The 15,632-nt window shown below is 50.0% G+C and overlaps 3 protein-coding genes across 3 annotated transcripts; 2 read left to right on the top strand and 1 right to left on the bottom strand.

Annotated features, from left to right (window-relative positions):
- Window positions 1-267: 267 nt before the first annotated feature.
- Window positions 268-1,294, top strand: GGI43DRAFT_382338 (basic helix-loop-helix domain-containing protein; the record flags this gene model as incomplete). Its single annotated transcript, XM_083203233.1, has 2 exons — window positions 268-892; window positions 954-1,294. The coding sequence occupies 2 exons, from the start codon at window positions 268-270 to the stop codon at window positions 1,292-1,294; spliced, it is 966 nt and encodes a 321-aa protein (XP_083062113.1).
- A 6,494-nt stretch (window positions 1,295-7,788) lies between these two features.
- Window positions 7,789-10,274, bottom strand: GGI43DRAFT_331610 (DUF2841 domain-containing protein). The gene is made up of 5 exons (XM_083201981.1): window positions 9,867-10,274; window positions 9,598-9,787; window positions 9,078-9,530; window positions 8,784-9,014; window positions 7,789-8,721 (listed from the first exon to the last, which is right to left on the bottom strand). Exons 1-5 carry the CDS (start codon window positions 10,083-10,085, stop codon window positions 7,946-7,948), a joined length of 1,869 nt encoding a protein of 622 aa, XP_083062112.1. The 5' UTR covers window positions 10,086-10,274; the 3' UTR covers window positions 7,789-7,945.
- Window positions 10,275-12,626: 2,352 nt separating this feature from the next.
- GGI43DRAFT_331630 (uncharacterized protein) lies at window positions 12,627-13,796 on the top strand. The gene is made up of 2 exons (XM_083201982.1): window positions 12,627-12,858; window positions 12,935-13,796. The coding sequence occupies exons 1-2, from the start codon at window positions 12,781-12,783 to the stop codon at window positions 13,418-13,420; spliced, it is 564 nt and encodes a 187-aa protein (XP_083062111.1). The 5' UTR covers window positions 12,627-12,780; the 3' UTR covers window positions 13,421-13,796.
- Window positions 13,797-15,632: the final 1,836 nt, after the last annotated feature.

Here is a 15,632-nt window from a genome sequence, read left to right as displayed (position 1 = left end):
ATGGACAAGGGCCTACATGCCAAGCTGAAACTTTTCTTTTTGGCGCTTCCTTAATATATGCTTGCAAGCATTCGTATTTATAGTGTCTTCGTCTAACCAGAGTTATAGGCTTAAGGCTGCATGTGCTTCAGCTCTAACCGTAGACTTTGCAGCTATTTGGACTTTCGACTATAAAATTCTCTTGGCCGGCCAAAACAGCTGTCAGGACTACGCACTCCTCTCGGTGGCTCGCGACAGTTTTCTCTCACCCACTCGAAGAATCAAATGATGGCCGATACACTTGTAACGGAACATCCTGATCTATCTGGCTTTCCCGGCTCTCCTGGGCAGAAACGAAAGCGCGAACTAGAAAGCCCCAACCTCGGACGCGCAAAGCGTGCTGCTCCTCCCGCAGCCATGTCAGCCTCACCGGCGGACACGGCCGCCTTCATCGAGAGCGCCATCGAGGCCTCGCAGGCGGCCGCGGCCAGTGGCGTCAATGTTGCAGATTTCAATGCCCTTCAGCAGGCCGCAGCTGCGGATCACACCGACGCCTCGGACCCTTCCAATGCTACTAGCACAGCTCAGGCTGCCCTGGGCATGTATCCGACCCTCCACGTACCGCCATCAACCGAGGAGCAGTTCTCTGCTCAGGTGGCTGTTGACCCTGATCACGGCCATGAAAACGCATTCAAACACGATACCCCTTTCAGCACAGATGTCACGCAGCAAACCGACCCCCTGATGGACTCAACGGTCAACCAAAATCCACCACCTCCCCCGAACGGAGTTCAGCCTCACCCTCCGCCTCCTCCACACGCCAGATATGTCATCCAGCCTCCTCCGTCTAATCCCAAGCCGAGTGTTGGATCAGAGGAATGGCACAAGATGCGCAAAGATAACCACAAAGAAGGTAAGAATATAAAAAACTATTGGTATTTGGTGGGCTGGCCTTGGGGACTGACATAAGGTAGTGGAGCGTCGACGTCGCGAGACTATTAATGAAGGCATCAACGAGCTAGCCAAGATTGTACCGGGCTGCGAAAAGAACAAAGGCTCGATTTTACAGCGGGCCGTTAGCTTTATTACCCAACTCAAGGAAAACGAGCAGCAGAACATTGAGAAGTGGACGCTAGAGAAGCTCCTCACAGAGCAAGCTATCACGGAGCTCAGTGCATCCAACGATAAGCTCAAGCAGGAGTGCGAAAGACTGTATCGCGAACTGGAAACATGGAAGCGGGTTGCGCAACAAGCTGGGCTTGAGCCACCAGCTGCGCCAAAGGAAGAGTCCAATCCCGCTATGCAGTCAAGTTAGGAACCTGGGCATGCATTGGTGATTTTCCACCCTCCAGCATCTCTCACAGGCTCCCTTTCAAGCTTTTCCGAAGCCTACTACGTTTCGCAGCAGGCCAAGACGCAGCACGAAAAAGACGACAGCTCTTGAATCCTCCTGTTTTCCCCCTTCTCTCTCATTTGCAAGGCTATACCAATGTTCATGCCTTTTGCCGGCTTCTTTTTTTTTATTACCCACCTCTCCGCTTCGGCAATGATGATGACTACGTTTTACATCGTTTTCTTTTTCATTTACCAACTCCTCGATTTCTATCTAACCATTTCTCCACCCCCTTTACTCTGATTTCTTTTATACTCTTACTAGGCCTAGCTTTAGGGCGAGATACCATTTCTCAACTGGAAGAATTACTCTTCCAGTAGCTTGGCGTTTGGTAGGATTCATTTTGGAGGACCACAAGAGGGGCAAGCTACATGACCATTTTTGGACCGCGTCGGAAACGCACAAGACATGGCTGGGCTTTGGGCTACATGGGAAAGATTCTACGTAATTAGCAAAGCTTTTTTGTTGTTAGCGCTCTCCGATTTTACGGACCAAAGATAATGTGTACGATCCTTGATGATGCCCAACCTGTTTTCGCCCCCCTTTATTCTTGCCTCTCCTTTTTCATGCTCGTCTTCTGTTTTCTGCGTGTTTCTCTTTCATCTGTGTGCTTCTCTCTTCCATGTGCCTCTCACTTCAACGCGTTTGAAGATATGTTGACCGGGGGTGTGCCACTAAGCCCTCCTTTTCACTACAAGGCAATCTACAAGCAAGTAACTATTTGTTGGGGGGCTCATGGCGGAAGCAAAGCTTGCATTTCCGCGAGTCTCCTAGGATGGACGCGCCGTGCATTGCATCTTAGGTAACTGGCATCCGTCGACCGCAGCCACCACGACAGAGGATCGAGATTAAGCGATTGGGTACTGGACCCTGTCCATGTCTCACCTTAGCAAGTGTTGGCCGAGTGCTTTTTTGGGGGCCGACGAAGACGGCATGCAATGAATAACAGCCCGGCGAAGCTAGTGGAAATGACAAGGTGTGATTGTCTGCCCGAGGCGATGTGTTGTGACAAGAAGATTGGACATGGGGGGATGGTTGCTTTAGAAAGGAGGCGAGAGCTGCTGGATGGTTGTTGACTGTAAGACATTTTTGCCTTTTTCCTTCTTCTTTCTCAGGCTGACCAAGATGGCGCCTTTTCAGGTCTCGAATATTCAGGAGAGAGAGCTGGCTTATTCCCGAGCTGCATATCCATGATCCATGGCTGGTCTTTTTTTCTCTTTTCTTTTCTGCTTCCTATTTTCAGCTCGTTTGCACCTGGAACTAAACATGCGGCGCCACCACCGTACGAATAATATTATGCACAGCCAGCACGGCTCTTTTGACGCAGGCGAAGTGCATTCAGAGTAGGGCTGCTTTTGGATATTCCTACAGTAGCCGCGTTTCATGAGGCCCTATAAAGAGGGAGAGAAAAAGAAAATGCATGGCGACGTGGCTGGCTGGCTGGCTTGGGACCTAGAGTCGAGCGGCTGAAAGAGGGGAAATTGATAGGATTACCTATTTTTGCAACAGCTTCACTCGCCTTTCGGGTTTACCCGTAAAACGAGGATGAGGATGAATCTGTCGCTTGAGCTTATACAAGGGGCGATGTAAGGAGTCGTTTGCTTCTTCTTCGTTTATATTGCAGAGGGTTATAAGGGTTAAATACGAATGTACGATTACACGAATAGAAGATCAAATATAGTACTTCAGCCGAACAGGACGAGACATGAAAGCAAAAACAGGTAGGGCAAAAATACCACTACTGTACGAGCTGGCAGCTGCTAGCAAGCAAACACACGCACACGCACACAACTCCCAAGCCGTGTCGCACGCAAGCAAGGGACAAGTAAAGAGACAAGAAGCAATGCAATACAACCCTCCACCTGCTACCAAGGGAGAAGAAGGAGGGGGGCCAACAGCGACTGAGAAAACGCGGAGCCAGCTCCGACGCTGGAACTCGATCCATTGGCCAGCCTCTTCGTTTTTTAGGGGGACCTCGCTGTTTTCTCTCTTATTTTTGCCCGCCCTATCCCATTTGTTTTATTTTTGACAAGGGACAGGGGTTTTGAGAGAGAGAGAGAGAGAGAGAGAGAGAGAAAGGCAGGGGACAGGGGCCATTGGCGTTACATGGCAGCGAGGGAAGAGCAACATACCGAAAACTGAATGGATTAATATAGTAGCCCGTTATTAGTCTACTATATAAATGACACAACATATACGACGGTGGCATTGGGGACATGGGGTTGAGGGTTGACTTTGTCTTTGCTTTTTGGCAGCTTTTTCATTAGTGTACGTGTAGATTTACGGGGGGCCCGCTGCCAAGATTATGGACATGACTCTCTGTCAGTGTGTGTGTTTTGTTGTGTGTTTTTGATTCGGTAAACATGGGTTAGTTGCAGATCTCATTGGGTCTTGCTTGATACGCACACAAAAGAAGGAGATGGGTGCCTTTCAGCTGCTTGCGGTCACAGCCTGCTGCGTATAGCCAGCATATCTACTTTGTTCACATGTCCTTTACTCTTGCAAGTACGATGAGTATGGTGATGATTTCACTGATATCACCTCATGTATAAGAGCTATCAATGATGTATCTAATTATAAATCCAACCTTTACCAGCTCGCACGGGCTGTACTCACAACAGGTGCTAAATACTTGAACGGCCGTAATCATGCAAGGAAAAAGCCAAGCCCATGACAAGGCCCCAAGTTCGGGTAAAAATCCGTCATCAGGATTCCGAAACAAGACATGCCACTATTACCGTATACTCTCGCAAAATTGGACTGTGGGTATTGATGGAAATCCCTCCACTATTTACTATAATCAGTCAAGTGGTTACTGAAGACAGCTACCCTGATACTTTATAAAGAAAGACCCACAGTCCAATTAGAGTATACGGTATTATATGGGAGCTTACAAACGAGCGAACTTCGCTTCCTTTTTCAAAATCTCTCCGATTTCCGATGCGCGGAGTATGCGGAGCAAACCGTTAACTCCCCAGGGGTTTGTAATGAACCATTCTTATCAAGCCGTTACGGATGGACAAAATTTCGTAATGAGGTTTTTGCTTCTTTTTCCCACCTATCTTTGCTCTTGGCTTATACTATATATGAAGGGTGTTTATAATTAGTAGTTCTAAATTATCCAATTAAACATGCAGCTCGAAAGTAAGGTGAGACGGGCCAGACCGCTGGATTTATACTGCTTAAGGGTGTAGTTTTGGACGTCGCCAGATCTAGATTTGTATCAATTTACCGGTAAATATGGCTAGGCAAGTGATATACGACAACTATTGCTACTACTGCAACTTCTCGGTAGTAGAAGCAGTAGCAGTGGTAGCACCACTACCGTCTTCGGTTCCATTACGCGAGCGGCATAACCTCTCTCTCGCCAAGACTCTGATATTAGTGCACATATTTGCCAATACGACTTTAACAGCGATCTCTGCCCCACATCAAGTTACTGCAAGTACAGTCATATAGCGTCTGGAAGGCAGGGCGTGGATTCCCAAGCAATCGAATATGCCGAGATGACAGCATAATAGCCGTGTTCCGTAAAAAAAAAGGCTACTGTACAGTTCCATTACCCCCCCGGTCAAAAACTGACTGATAGACAAGGTTGTTAGGGGGCCTTGCGCTGCCTGCCTTACCGATGGATACCGGCACTAACCTGCCCAAGGCAGAAGCATCAAGTACAGTACTTGCTTTGCCTTTTAGCAGTGTTACTACTGTGCTAATGCACGAAAGCACGTTTGTTGGCCGCTGGGGTTTGGGTATAGTTACATAAGTACTATCTGCAATGATATCCCTGACCCAGCGGGCTATGGGACCCGGATTGCCGTGGAATTCAGTTTTCCCGGTCTTCTGTTTGACCCCTACCCTGACAAAAAAGCTAAAGCAACTTGTAGTATAGAGAAAAAAACGCCTTCTTTTGTACCCTCTTGGCGTAGTATATCCAACAACCAGGCCATGTTTTGCCTCTCATAATGGGCGGCTTCTCACCACTTATACAACCTATACAACTACATACCACAGCCGGACAGCAGTCTGCCGGCGCAAAATAACGTCCAGCCTCTTCTTTTCTTGCTTCTTCCCCCCCCCCCTTTTCCTTCCCCTTTCTTTTTTTTTCCCCCCAAGTTTAGCTGCCATGTACTTCAGGAAGCAACCCCAGCCAGCTGAACACACTGTTGTGCCCTTTTCGCCATCCAATCCCAATCTGCCATAGACCTAGTCCACTCACTCTTTGCCCGCATTACTCAGACATACATGATTAGTGCTATATACTACTACTAATACGCATAGATACAAGCCTTGGCATACCTTACTCGGGGCGTACCTGTCCTTTTATCCATGTCAACTCCAACTTGCTCACCTTTCTTTGCTTTGTTCTGTACCTGTTATCTGTATTGCTACTTGCTATTCACGTCATTAATACTCATCTAGTTGTGTATATCTACATACAAGAAGCCCCCAAGGTTAGCCTAGATTACACTTCTTCCCCCTCGCACCCAGAAAACATGACACATCACTTTTTTCTCTCCAAAGACTTCTTAAATCCGGCTGCCTGATCCATCTCCATACATACAAGTACATATATATTCGCAGAAGTACTACCAAATACGTACCGGAGGAATAGCTCCATACCTAGGAAAGCTCCTCGTCTCCATAATCAAGCCACTAGAAGATCCTCCTCCTCTCCACTTATGCCTCATGAACCCAGTGCCAGCGCTCCCACAAAATCAAGGTTTCGGAACTTCAGTCACTTGTATCATATCATAATCGTGCCATATCACATCACATCACTTTTCCCATCGCTTCCGTTCCCTTCTGGGCTTGCCCTTCTTTTCCCCTTCCCGCCGATCTGATCCCCAGACAAGGAGGGAACTAGTGAGAGTAGTTCGTGGCACTTTTCTGTCCCCATGTCAAATCTAAACATATGCTGGTAGCAGTACTTGCTTCTACTGCTTCTAGTAATACTCGTCGCTCATCAACTCGGCACTTCTCCGTGATAGCTGTACCTCATATACATGTAGGCTTTTCAACACACCCTCTCCCCTCTACCCCTTGCGCACTACATGTCTCTTGCCACCTCCATCCGGTTTATACACCCCCCTTTTCATACTTTATGACTTCAGCTGCAGCTCAACACTCCTATCTACCTATTTTACCCACATTCGCGCGCGGCTTCTCGCAAATTGCCACTTCACCGATGTTGCTCTCTCCCCCGGGCATGCTTTTAGCCCCCGTTGTCTAGCTAGCATTTTTCAGTCCTGCATAAAAGAAAAAAGGCTACAGCACCCACGCAGGGCGAGAATTTACACATCTATTTCTCGTTGGCCGAGAAAAGTGATCCGCAGTTGCATGGGTTAGAAAAAACCTTCGTATACCATCGTGTAGCCATATACAAAGCCATATTCAAGCAAATACAAAAGCAAAAGGAAGGAAAGAAGAAAGAAAGGGAGATTAAATACGGACAAACAGACAGAATAATAGATTGCTCATATGTTTACTACGTTTTTTTAATACGTGTAGTTGCTAAAGACAACATTAATTATCGTATATATAAAGGAAAAAAAGACACTCAAAAGTTCTCGCTTTGCTAGCCTCAACCTTTCTCCCCTCCCAATCAACATAAAAAGACAATTTTCTTGCTAAAGAAACGCTAACCAACTGACTGACTGCTAGCCTCTCTTGCCATAAGAGAAAGAAGAAAAAGGAAAAAAGAAAAGATAGCATCGCTTGCTTAGTTCGCTATGCCTGGTTCAATCTACACAATTCCCTAAAAACGACACCAGATATCCCCAGATTTCCATCTTGCACCCACGTACATAATTAAAAGACAGAAACAAATGAGAAAAGAACTCCGTGAAAAAATGCCCCCAAAAAGAATCCCTAAAAGTCTCTCCAAGTATTGCTATTCATCAGGCGTTGGTTGGTTGGTATATACTCCAAAGTTTCCAATAACCAGGCCAAAAAAGAAAGCTAAAAGTCGGAGGCTATGTGAATCGCCGGGAGACTTGAAAAGTTGCAAGAAAGAAGCAAATCTCATCAAAAGTATTGCCACTGGAGGCAGTAATGTTCATATCCACTCAATGAAAGGAGATACAGCCGCACAAACAAATATGCCAAACATATATCAAAGATCAAGAGATAAAGGGCAGTCTTGCCAAGAGCATCATCGCCCATCCATGCCCAGTATATTTCCCTTGGCACGCTACTTCAACCAAACATCGCTGTCCTTCCAGGAGGCTCACGAGAAAAAGAAAAGAAACCTCCAGGAATAAAGCATAAGCAAAGACCGCCTGTATCGCCTGCGACATCAATCGTCAAAGGGGAACCCTCCCCTACAGGCAGCTAAAAAGTCCACTGAACGCCAAAAGTAGACAGACTTGATAACAAGCAAATACAAAAAAAAAAAAAATAAAAGATCCAATCACATTAATGGTCAATATGCGTTCCAGTGCGTACCGCGCTCTGTATTGCCGAGACCAGGCCCCTGCACGTAGCATAATACGCATAAGCTAGGCTATGCAGGCTCGCTTCCTGCAGCCTGCTGATACTGCTAGCCCATTTTGCTCTCGCTCTCTCTCTCTTTCTCTACTGTAGGGAAGGGCGATGTCCAGCGGTATTCACAACTTGGGCCATGACTCTCATTCCACGCGCATCATTGGACATTGCGTAATTGTAGCCTTGCTGTTGGTTAACGGGAGGTGTTTGTGACAGGTCTCCCGATCGGAATATCGCGTTTCCGTTTGGGTCGTATTCATTGCGATGTGGCGCATCAAAAGAATTCGGCATAAAGGGCTGGCCGGGGGTGATGGACACCCCAGAGCTCACAAATGTTGCTGGCTGCGCAGCCGTTTGCTGCTGGCTATACTGATACATGGATGTTCCACTTGTGGCCGCCGAGGCCTGTGGCCACTGTTGCGGGTATAAGTTCCCTCCAGGGCTAGCGTAGTCGCTGAACACTGATGGTCGTCGGCTGGCATCATGAGAGGTGGCAACCAGATCAAGAGTAAGGTTACCAGTAGCAGCTGCGGCTGCAGTGGTGGCAGTGGCCACTGCTTGGCCACTGTGGACCGATAGTGCGCTGCCCTCGACAAATGTATGCTGCTGCTGGGGCATGTCCGAAATCATCGACTGAGGGAATGTATTAGCCCGTGCTGTTAAATCATTAATAAAGGCTGGTCCACGAATGCTCGTGGCGGAGCTGGGCTCCGATGCTGGATGCGGCAGGCCCTGAGAAACCGGAGGTTTGGACCTGGATACATCATGATCCTCTTCGTCCTTGATAAAGCCAACATCCTCAGGGTCCGAAGCGTAGCTCTCTGGCATTTTATCTTCCGCCATGACGTAGACTTCAGTTGTGCCGTCTTTTTGCCGTCAACGTCAGTACTAGAAACTTCTGTTTGGTCGAGAAGGGGAGCCAACTTACCGATTTCGCCGTTCTTGTACCGTTCTTCCAGCCGAGCTACCTTGAAGATTTCAGTAAGAAACGGCTTCTTCTTGGCATTTGCCTCGTTGTCCATGAAGAAGGACGACAGTGCCTCATTCGTAGTTTCATCAAGCTTCTTCACATTCAGGCCAAGCTTCTGGATTTCCATATGCTGCTTGTGGTTGGGTTCCACAACCAGCCTGAGGATGTGGGCAAGAAGGTGGACACGCTCTGTTTCGTTGGATTAGCACATTTGAAACCGCTTGTACGTGTTCTGGGAAGAGTTCATCTAACCTCGCTTGTATAAATGATCGGGCTCTTTATGCCGGACCTTGTCGTCCTTTGTGGGACCCCATGCTTTCGGCCACCATCCTGGTGCCTTTTCGTCGCTACCAGTGTAAGGATGCGTTGATTGCTTCTTGGGCTCGACAGCCTTGACCCAAGCCTTGGCGATGAGCTTACAGGCCGTCTGCTGGCAGTTTTTAAATCGCTGTTCGTAAAAGCTCCACACAGCAGCCGAGTCGCCAATCTTGATGCACCTGCGAGATGAAACAGTCATGGGAAGATCGTCTTCATCATTTATAGCCCGTGCTCCTCTGGCGCGCTTGCGGCCTTGACGAACAGGACTGCCACTCCAGTCTCCAAATGCAGAGTTGCGGCGACGGTCCATCCGATTGCGACCAAGCCCAGCGGAGCGGCTATAAAAGCCGTCTTCGAGATTATAATCGTCCAGCATAGGATCAGCACCTTTTTGATGTGCTAGTTAGCAATCAACCGGCAAGGAAAATTATATTGTAGATTAGAAAGCACGAACCTGAATCAATACGGGCCATGACCTGCCTGTATTTGGTAGCATCAAAAAACTGGCGAATCGTGTTGTCACTCATCCCACGCCCAGTGGTAGGGTTGAAAAAGGTCATGGTGGCGCCATCTTCGGTAATGGCAGTGACAAAATAATGTTTGGCAACAATGCCGCAATGCGTTCGAAGTGCATCGTCGATTGACTGTTATTCATGCATTGTCAGAAAGAGCTACAACACCAAAGAAGCAGGGATGCCTTGTTAACGCTACGAGCAAACTTACCATCAAATGGCGGCGCGAGTCGTTGCCATCTTGAAAACGAGCATTGTCATTTTCTACGCCAACGCGCTCCTGGGGGAAAGGGTGGTGTCGCTGAACGACTTCGGAGGTATATCTTTCTGATGAAAAAGATTGATGTCGTGTAGTCGTATCAGCAGAATAATACTGAGGTTGAAACGTCTGGTGACGGGGAAGTGAATCCCGCGTCCAGTCCTGAACCATGGCTGGTAGTAATAGAGTGTTGTCTAGGTCGTAGCAGGTATGAAGAAAGCATACGCTGACAAAAGAGGTAAGTGAAGAAATAAAGGCTTCCAAAAGATCAGCGCGGTTCAACACCCAGTTCGGTTCTGCTTGGTGCGACTCCGGTTTGCATAGGCCAAGAAAGCGGATACCAAGGAAGCGGAAGTTGACGGCAAGAATTAACCACCTTGTACTATCGTCAACCTCGTTGTGGAATCAAACAGAATCCCTCCGGTAATGCGGTACTACCAGTATCCTGCTGCAAAGGGACGGCACAGCTAAATATCCAGTCTGTGCTTCGAGTGTAGTGCAGAAAGCTGTAGAAAAGGACAGCACAGCACGAGCAAAGTGGCGTATAGGTATGTCGAAAAGAATTGCCAGGCGATCAGACCATACGTGGGGATTGCTGTATGCCGTGAAAGGCCAGGATCTCTTGGGATGGCGCTGCTGGCACTTGGGGGTGTGTGCGAGGATGCTGTTATACCCGATAATGTATAAATCGGCGATGCTGTGTAACAACAGTAGCCGATGTGGTGTCGATGGAGAAGACAAAGGGCCGTGCGATGCCGACCTGGGTCGCGTTGAATGTGTGGCAATGTCGACGATGGCTTCTGGCGTCAAGCGTCGAGGCAGATATAGTGAGCAACAGAAGCTTTCAATCAACTACCTTTTTTTGATGTCGAGAGTAGCCAGAGGCAGACGGTACTGGCCGGCAGTGAGCCGTGTTCGAAGACGAATTTGTGCAAGGCGCAGCCGATCGCTTTATAGAATGGACAATTGCGTTGGGCGAATCAGACCAAGACTAGGGAGAGGTAGGGTGTCGTTGGTTTCCAAACACGGAACTGCTCCAAGCCGGAAGAGAAATATCAAGTAGCCGGGCAGATAAGCAAGAGTCGCTTTAGATCGGTTTTTGTCGAGGGCACAAAGAGATCAAGCAGTGGGCGTCATGTGTTGCAATCCCTAGCTATCAGTGGTATTGCCGAGCACGAGTGCGGCGCGGTAGCACGGCGACAGGCTCAGAATATCGCAAACGCAGAGATAAGATTTTCCACTTTTTTTTTCTTTCAAAAAGGGAAACGCTACGCTGAATCTTTGGGACTCTAAAAAAACCACCAAAGGAGCACAAGAAGAAGAAAAACTCGGATCCGAGGCCGAAGCAAAACGAGAGTCAAGGTGGCCTGGGCAGCAGCGGCAGTCACCGGGAGAAGTGCGTTCCCAGGATGAAGAGCAGAGAGGGCGCAGAATCAAGGACGTGTCGGTTGATATGAGATCCAAGCGGCAGAAGATAGGTAGACACAATTGGCCCAATTAGTAACAGGCCCAGACACCACCAGGAAGACGATGGCAGCTGCGGGCCCCGCACAAGACAGCGGGTGTCTGTCTCTCTTGTCGCTTTCTTACTCGCGGCCGTTTTGTGGTTGTTGGCCAGTCCACTTTGGACGGTAGTCTCCTCTTGGGTCCAACGGGCTGGCGTGTCAGCAGCGTCGCACGTCAAGAAGCAAAGACGGCCAATGGGGAGGCGAGCAGGGACAGAAGGGAGAGCGCGAGATGCAGAGAGCAGAGATGCAGTGAGGAGAGCAGAGATGGAGCCAACGAGGCCAGCAGAGGATTGAGTGCCTGGTTTGGCGGGCAAGGAGAAACAGAGGCAGAGGCAGAGGCAGAGCGAATGGGAGAGTGAGGGCGAGGGTGAGGGCGAGGGTGAGGGCGAGGGTAGAGTGGCAGGTACATGTAGGAAAACGCAGTTGAAGTGCAGAGCAGTCCAGTCCAGTTCAGTTGAGGCAAGGCAAGGCAATGCAAGGCAGGCATGGGGCATGAAGCCTGTCCGCGGTGCCTGTAAGAGCAAAAAGGCGGGCTTGACCTGAGATTCTGATGCAGGCAGGGAGCCAGACAGCAGCACCGCTGGGCCAATTGCCGAGCCTCTGTGTGCGGCATATGCACGCAGCCCGGGACGTGTGTCTTATTTTTTATATGCATCTCTTTTTATTCATGTTTTTATTCATTCCCTTTCTTCCAGTTTCATCGCTATTCCAATTTGATCCCCTGTCCCTTTTTGACCTTTTTCTGTTTTTCTCGGCTACTCGTTGAGAGAGGTCAGTGCCTCAAAAGCTTTGGGCAGAGGCAAGAGATCGTCCGGCCCGCCAACGTGCTCGCCGCTGAGGCCCCAGAGCCTAGTAGAGCCACGAGCCTAGAGCCACGAAGCTGGGGTTCTCGCCTGGCGCGATACCTGGAACGTCTCCGGCTGCAGCTGGGGCTGCTGCTAGTCCTCCGTGCGAGCTTCGTAGCACTGCTGGGCTGGCGCTAGCGGTCGCTGGCGTCGCTACCGGCCAAGGCACAGCACGAAGGTTCACGCTGCCATCCACTCGAGGCATGGCAGCACCACAGGCTCCGGTCCCAGCAGCAGCGCCAGCAGCTTAGCGTCCGCCGGTAGTGCGCCAATGCCACAGCACACCCACCTGGCCAGGGCCTAGGCCATGCTCAGCAATATCCACGCCGTCCGTCGGTCTTCCAGGTCGGCATGTCACCCGCGCCGGCGCCTTTTAGCAGTCGAGGTGACACGGGCTGGCAGGGGACGAGCTCGTGGAGTCTCCAAGTACTGGGTACGACTCGTACCTGAAGTGGCACAGGCATGCGTGTGGTATACCTAGTATGAGCATCACTGCGGTGTACCAGCAGAACAATGCAGGTAGGCTGCCGGTGGTTGGTGAGCGCCTGGTCTGCGCAATGTGCAGCAGCAGAGGGCGAGGACGGAGCACAGGTGAGTTTGTTGCTGGTTGTACAAGCACCCAGCTGCAGATATTGCGTCCAAGATTTAACCTCTTAGCCCCGTGTAGCTGTGGAGAGAACGCGCCACGAGCACGGATGACCCAGTAAACTCCGTCCCCAGGAACGCACGCCGTGCTCTACTCCGTTTAGCAACCACTGGACGCCGAGCCGTTGCTGCATCGTCAAGAGAGGGAGCAAGAAGTCGAGAGGCGGCCGCTGACATGCTCGACTATACAAGGCCTCCGGCCTTGGCATGCTTCAGCCAACTGCACAGCTCCATCAGTGTACAGGTACGAGCATACGGACTTCGGTGCCGGTATAAGCTGCGTAGCTTTTACCTTAGATCCGGATGTTCATCCTGTCCCTTGGCCGGCAGTCCATCGGCCAACAAAGGGGGTCGGTCGTCTGTATGGTGTATGGGGTATCGGGCGCACAACAAAGGAAAAGGCCCCAGCATCATCACAGTCATACTCGTAATCATCAGACAGGCAAGCAGCTATGTACTATTAGTCCATCCCCGCGCATCTGGGGAGCTTCGCAGCGCGCTCTGCTGATGGCTAGAAGCGGATATTGGACACTTGAGCTGCGTGCAGGACACTAGAGGCACTGCACCGCCTGGGGAGCATCAGAGACAGCCCTTGATCCCATCCCATCCGGCACCCGAAACAAAGCTGTGCGGCTCATGCTCCAGCAGCATCATTGACCAGCACGAGTACCATAAGAACACCAGTTGGTACTAGTACGAGACAAGTGGCAGCACCACCTCCTCAGGGAAGACCAGGGAGATGACGGCAAAGTCGCGTGTCTGCACAAGTAAGGCGCTCTACCTGCAGCCGAGCGTACTAGTGGGATAGAGTTCAGTTGTCCGTACCGAAGGAGGTTCCCCTCAGCAAGGGTGTACAGTAGTCTTTATTTTGCCCAGGCTCGAGCCAAGCATTGGCCTAACCACAACACCATGTTCCAGGAAGAGCTAAACGCACAAGGCCAGCACTTCCTGCTGAGGACAGCGCGCGTTGGGACGGTGCTGACGCATCTCCTTCGATTTGGTCACGATCCTTGCGTCGTGTAGCGTTGCCTCTAGCCCATTCTCACCAAAAGGTGTTTCTACACGCACGAGTCCAGTATCACCTCTCTTCATCTCCGTATGGGGTACAACAAGTAGTGGTCCTCGCACAGGTGCCACCAGCAATTCACTCGGCCTCATTGGCCGCTTCTTACTCCGGAGCACGAGCAGTTCGGAAATCTCCAGTGTATCCACCCAGGTATCGAAGCAACGCGCTTTCTGTTTCCCCTTCCCTCTCTCAGATGGATACCAAGATAGATGGTAAAGCGTTTTCGTTGGTCAGCATATACCGAGCGTACCTGTGCCGCATGGAAGCTCGGGAAGTTAATAGCGGCATTCAAACCAGGTTACCAGGGCTGGCAGCCCAGGGTGACAAGCGGCAGCTCCAGGATAGCCCTGCTCGGGCCAGCGAGGATTGCGCCGCCCACGGGGCTAACGGTGAGACGGAAAAGGGAAAAATTCCAAAATCAGGCCAAGAAGAAAGCAGATGCCAATTAAATGCGTCTCCAGACCTTGGTTTTTGCATAACTTAAATAACATTAGCATCGTTCTAAGTTAGTGCTCCGAACGGAGGACTATCTGTTCAGGGAGAAAATGGGCTGTGGATCATACATAATTGGTACGAAAAACGGAGCTTGCAAAGTAGTGCGACCATTCCACAGCTATCGTCTCCAGACCTCGCTCTGCTAGTGGCATTTTACCCGAAGCTCGTGTGGACGAGCACTGGTGACAGTAGTGCTCCATGTTTATAACTCTACTCTGAGACAAGACATGGGTTGAGTGTTTGATTTGCAAAATTTATTATGCCGTCAAACCCATTCCGCTGCCAGCAAAAGAAGTGAGACATACCGCAACTCTAGCTCTACGCAATATGGAGAACAAAGAAGGTGGGGTTTCCAAGGGAATGAAGGCTTGGAGCCAGCATCAAACATCGCATCCTGCTCTGCGGGCTAGACCAGCTGCCTGCTATCTCACTGGATCTCTCTAATCTGATGCTGATTAGGTCATAGCTCAAAACACAAGCAAACGCCGTGCAAACGCCGTACATGTGCAAGTTATCGATGATGCAAATGACTTACCTTTTGGGTCGTCCGCATACAAGCAGTGACGGCAAAATCCATCGGCTTGTGACAAGCTCACACAATATCGCATCATGATACCTCGTGAATAGCTGCCCTCTTTGTCCCCCTTTTTTTTCTCCCCCTCTTCGGTAGCCACGGCCAATGGAATAAACACCGTACAGCTTGGAAACAAAAGAGCGTTCGGCCTGCGCCCGTTGCGAATTGGCCCAATTAATCCACCTTCTTAGACCACGTTGCTATCGGCAGTACTACTCGTGGAGTATGCCATGAACCACTGCCGGCTTTGCTAGTCAGTGACTCCGGGCAAGGGTAGAGATAGTTTCAGTCCATCTTGATACAGCCGCGCTGCGAAGCCCTCTCAACAAGGCCATACCTCTATGGGGCCGTGAGGTAATAAAAGACTGCTCTTTAGGGCACACGCACGAGTAGATCGTCGCCAGGAACAAGAGGCAGGGATGGGCGGCGGTTTTGGCTCGATGTCGCTAAATGCTGTTGTATGCGCTGATCAGCAGGCGTGCCCCGTCACGAGACCCAGCTGGCTCCATCCTTAGCTTAGAGAACTGGGCGCCATAAGAAAGCCATTGCATGAAATCGCCTCTTTGGAAGTAGTGCGAGCATTGC

Source organism: Trichoderma evansii (assembly GCF_050947405.1).
Source record: "Trichoderma evansii strain SZMC 28006 chromosome Unknown GGI43scaffold_6, whole genome shotgun sequence".
Lineage (NCBI taxonomy): Eukaryota > Fungi > Ascomycota > Sordariomycetes > Hypocreales > Hypocreaceae > Trichoderma > Trichoderma evansii.
This window is presented reverse-complemented; position numbering and strand designations above follow the sequence as displayed.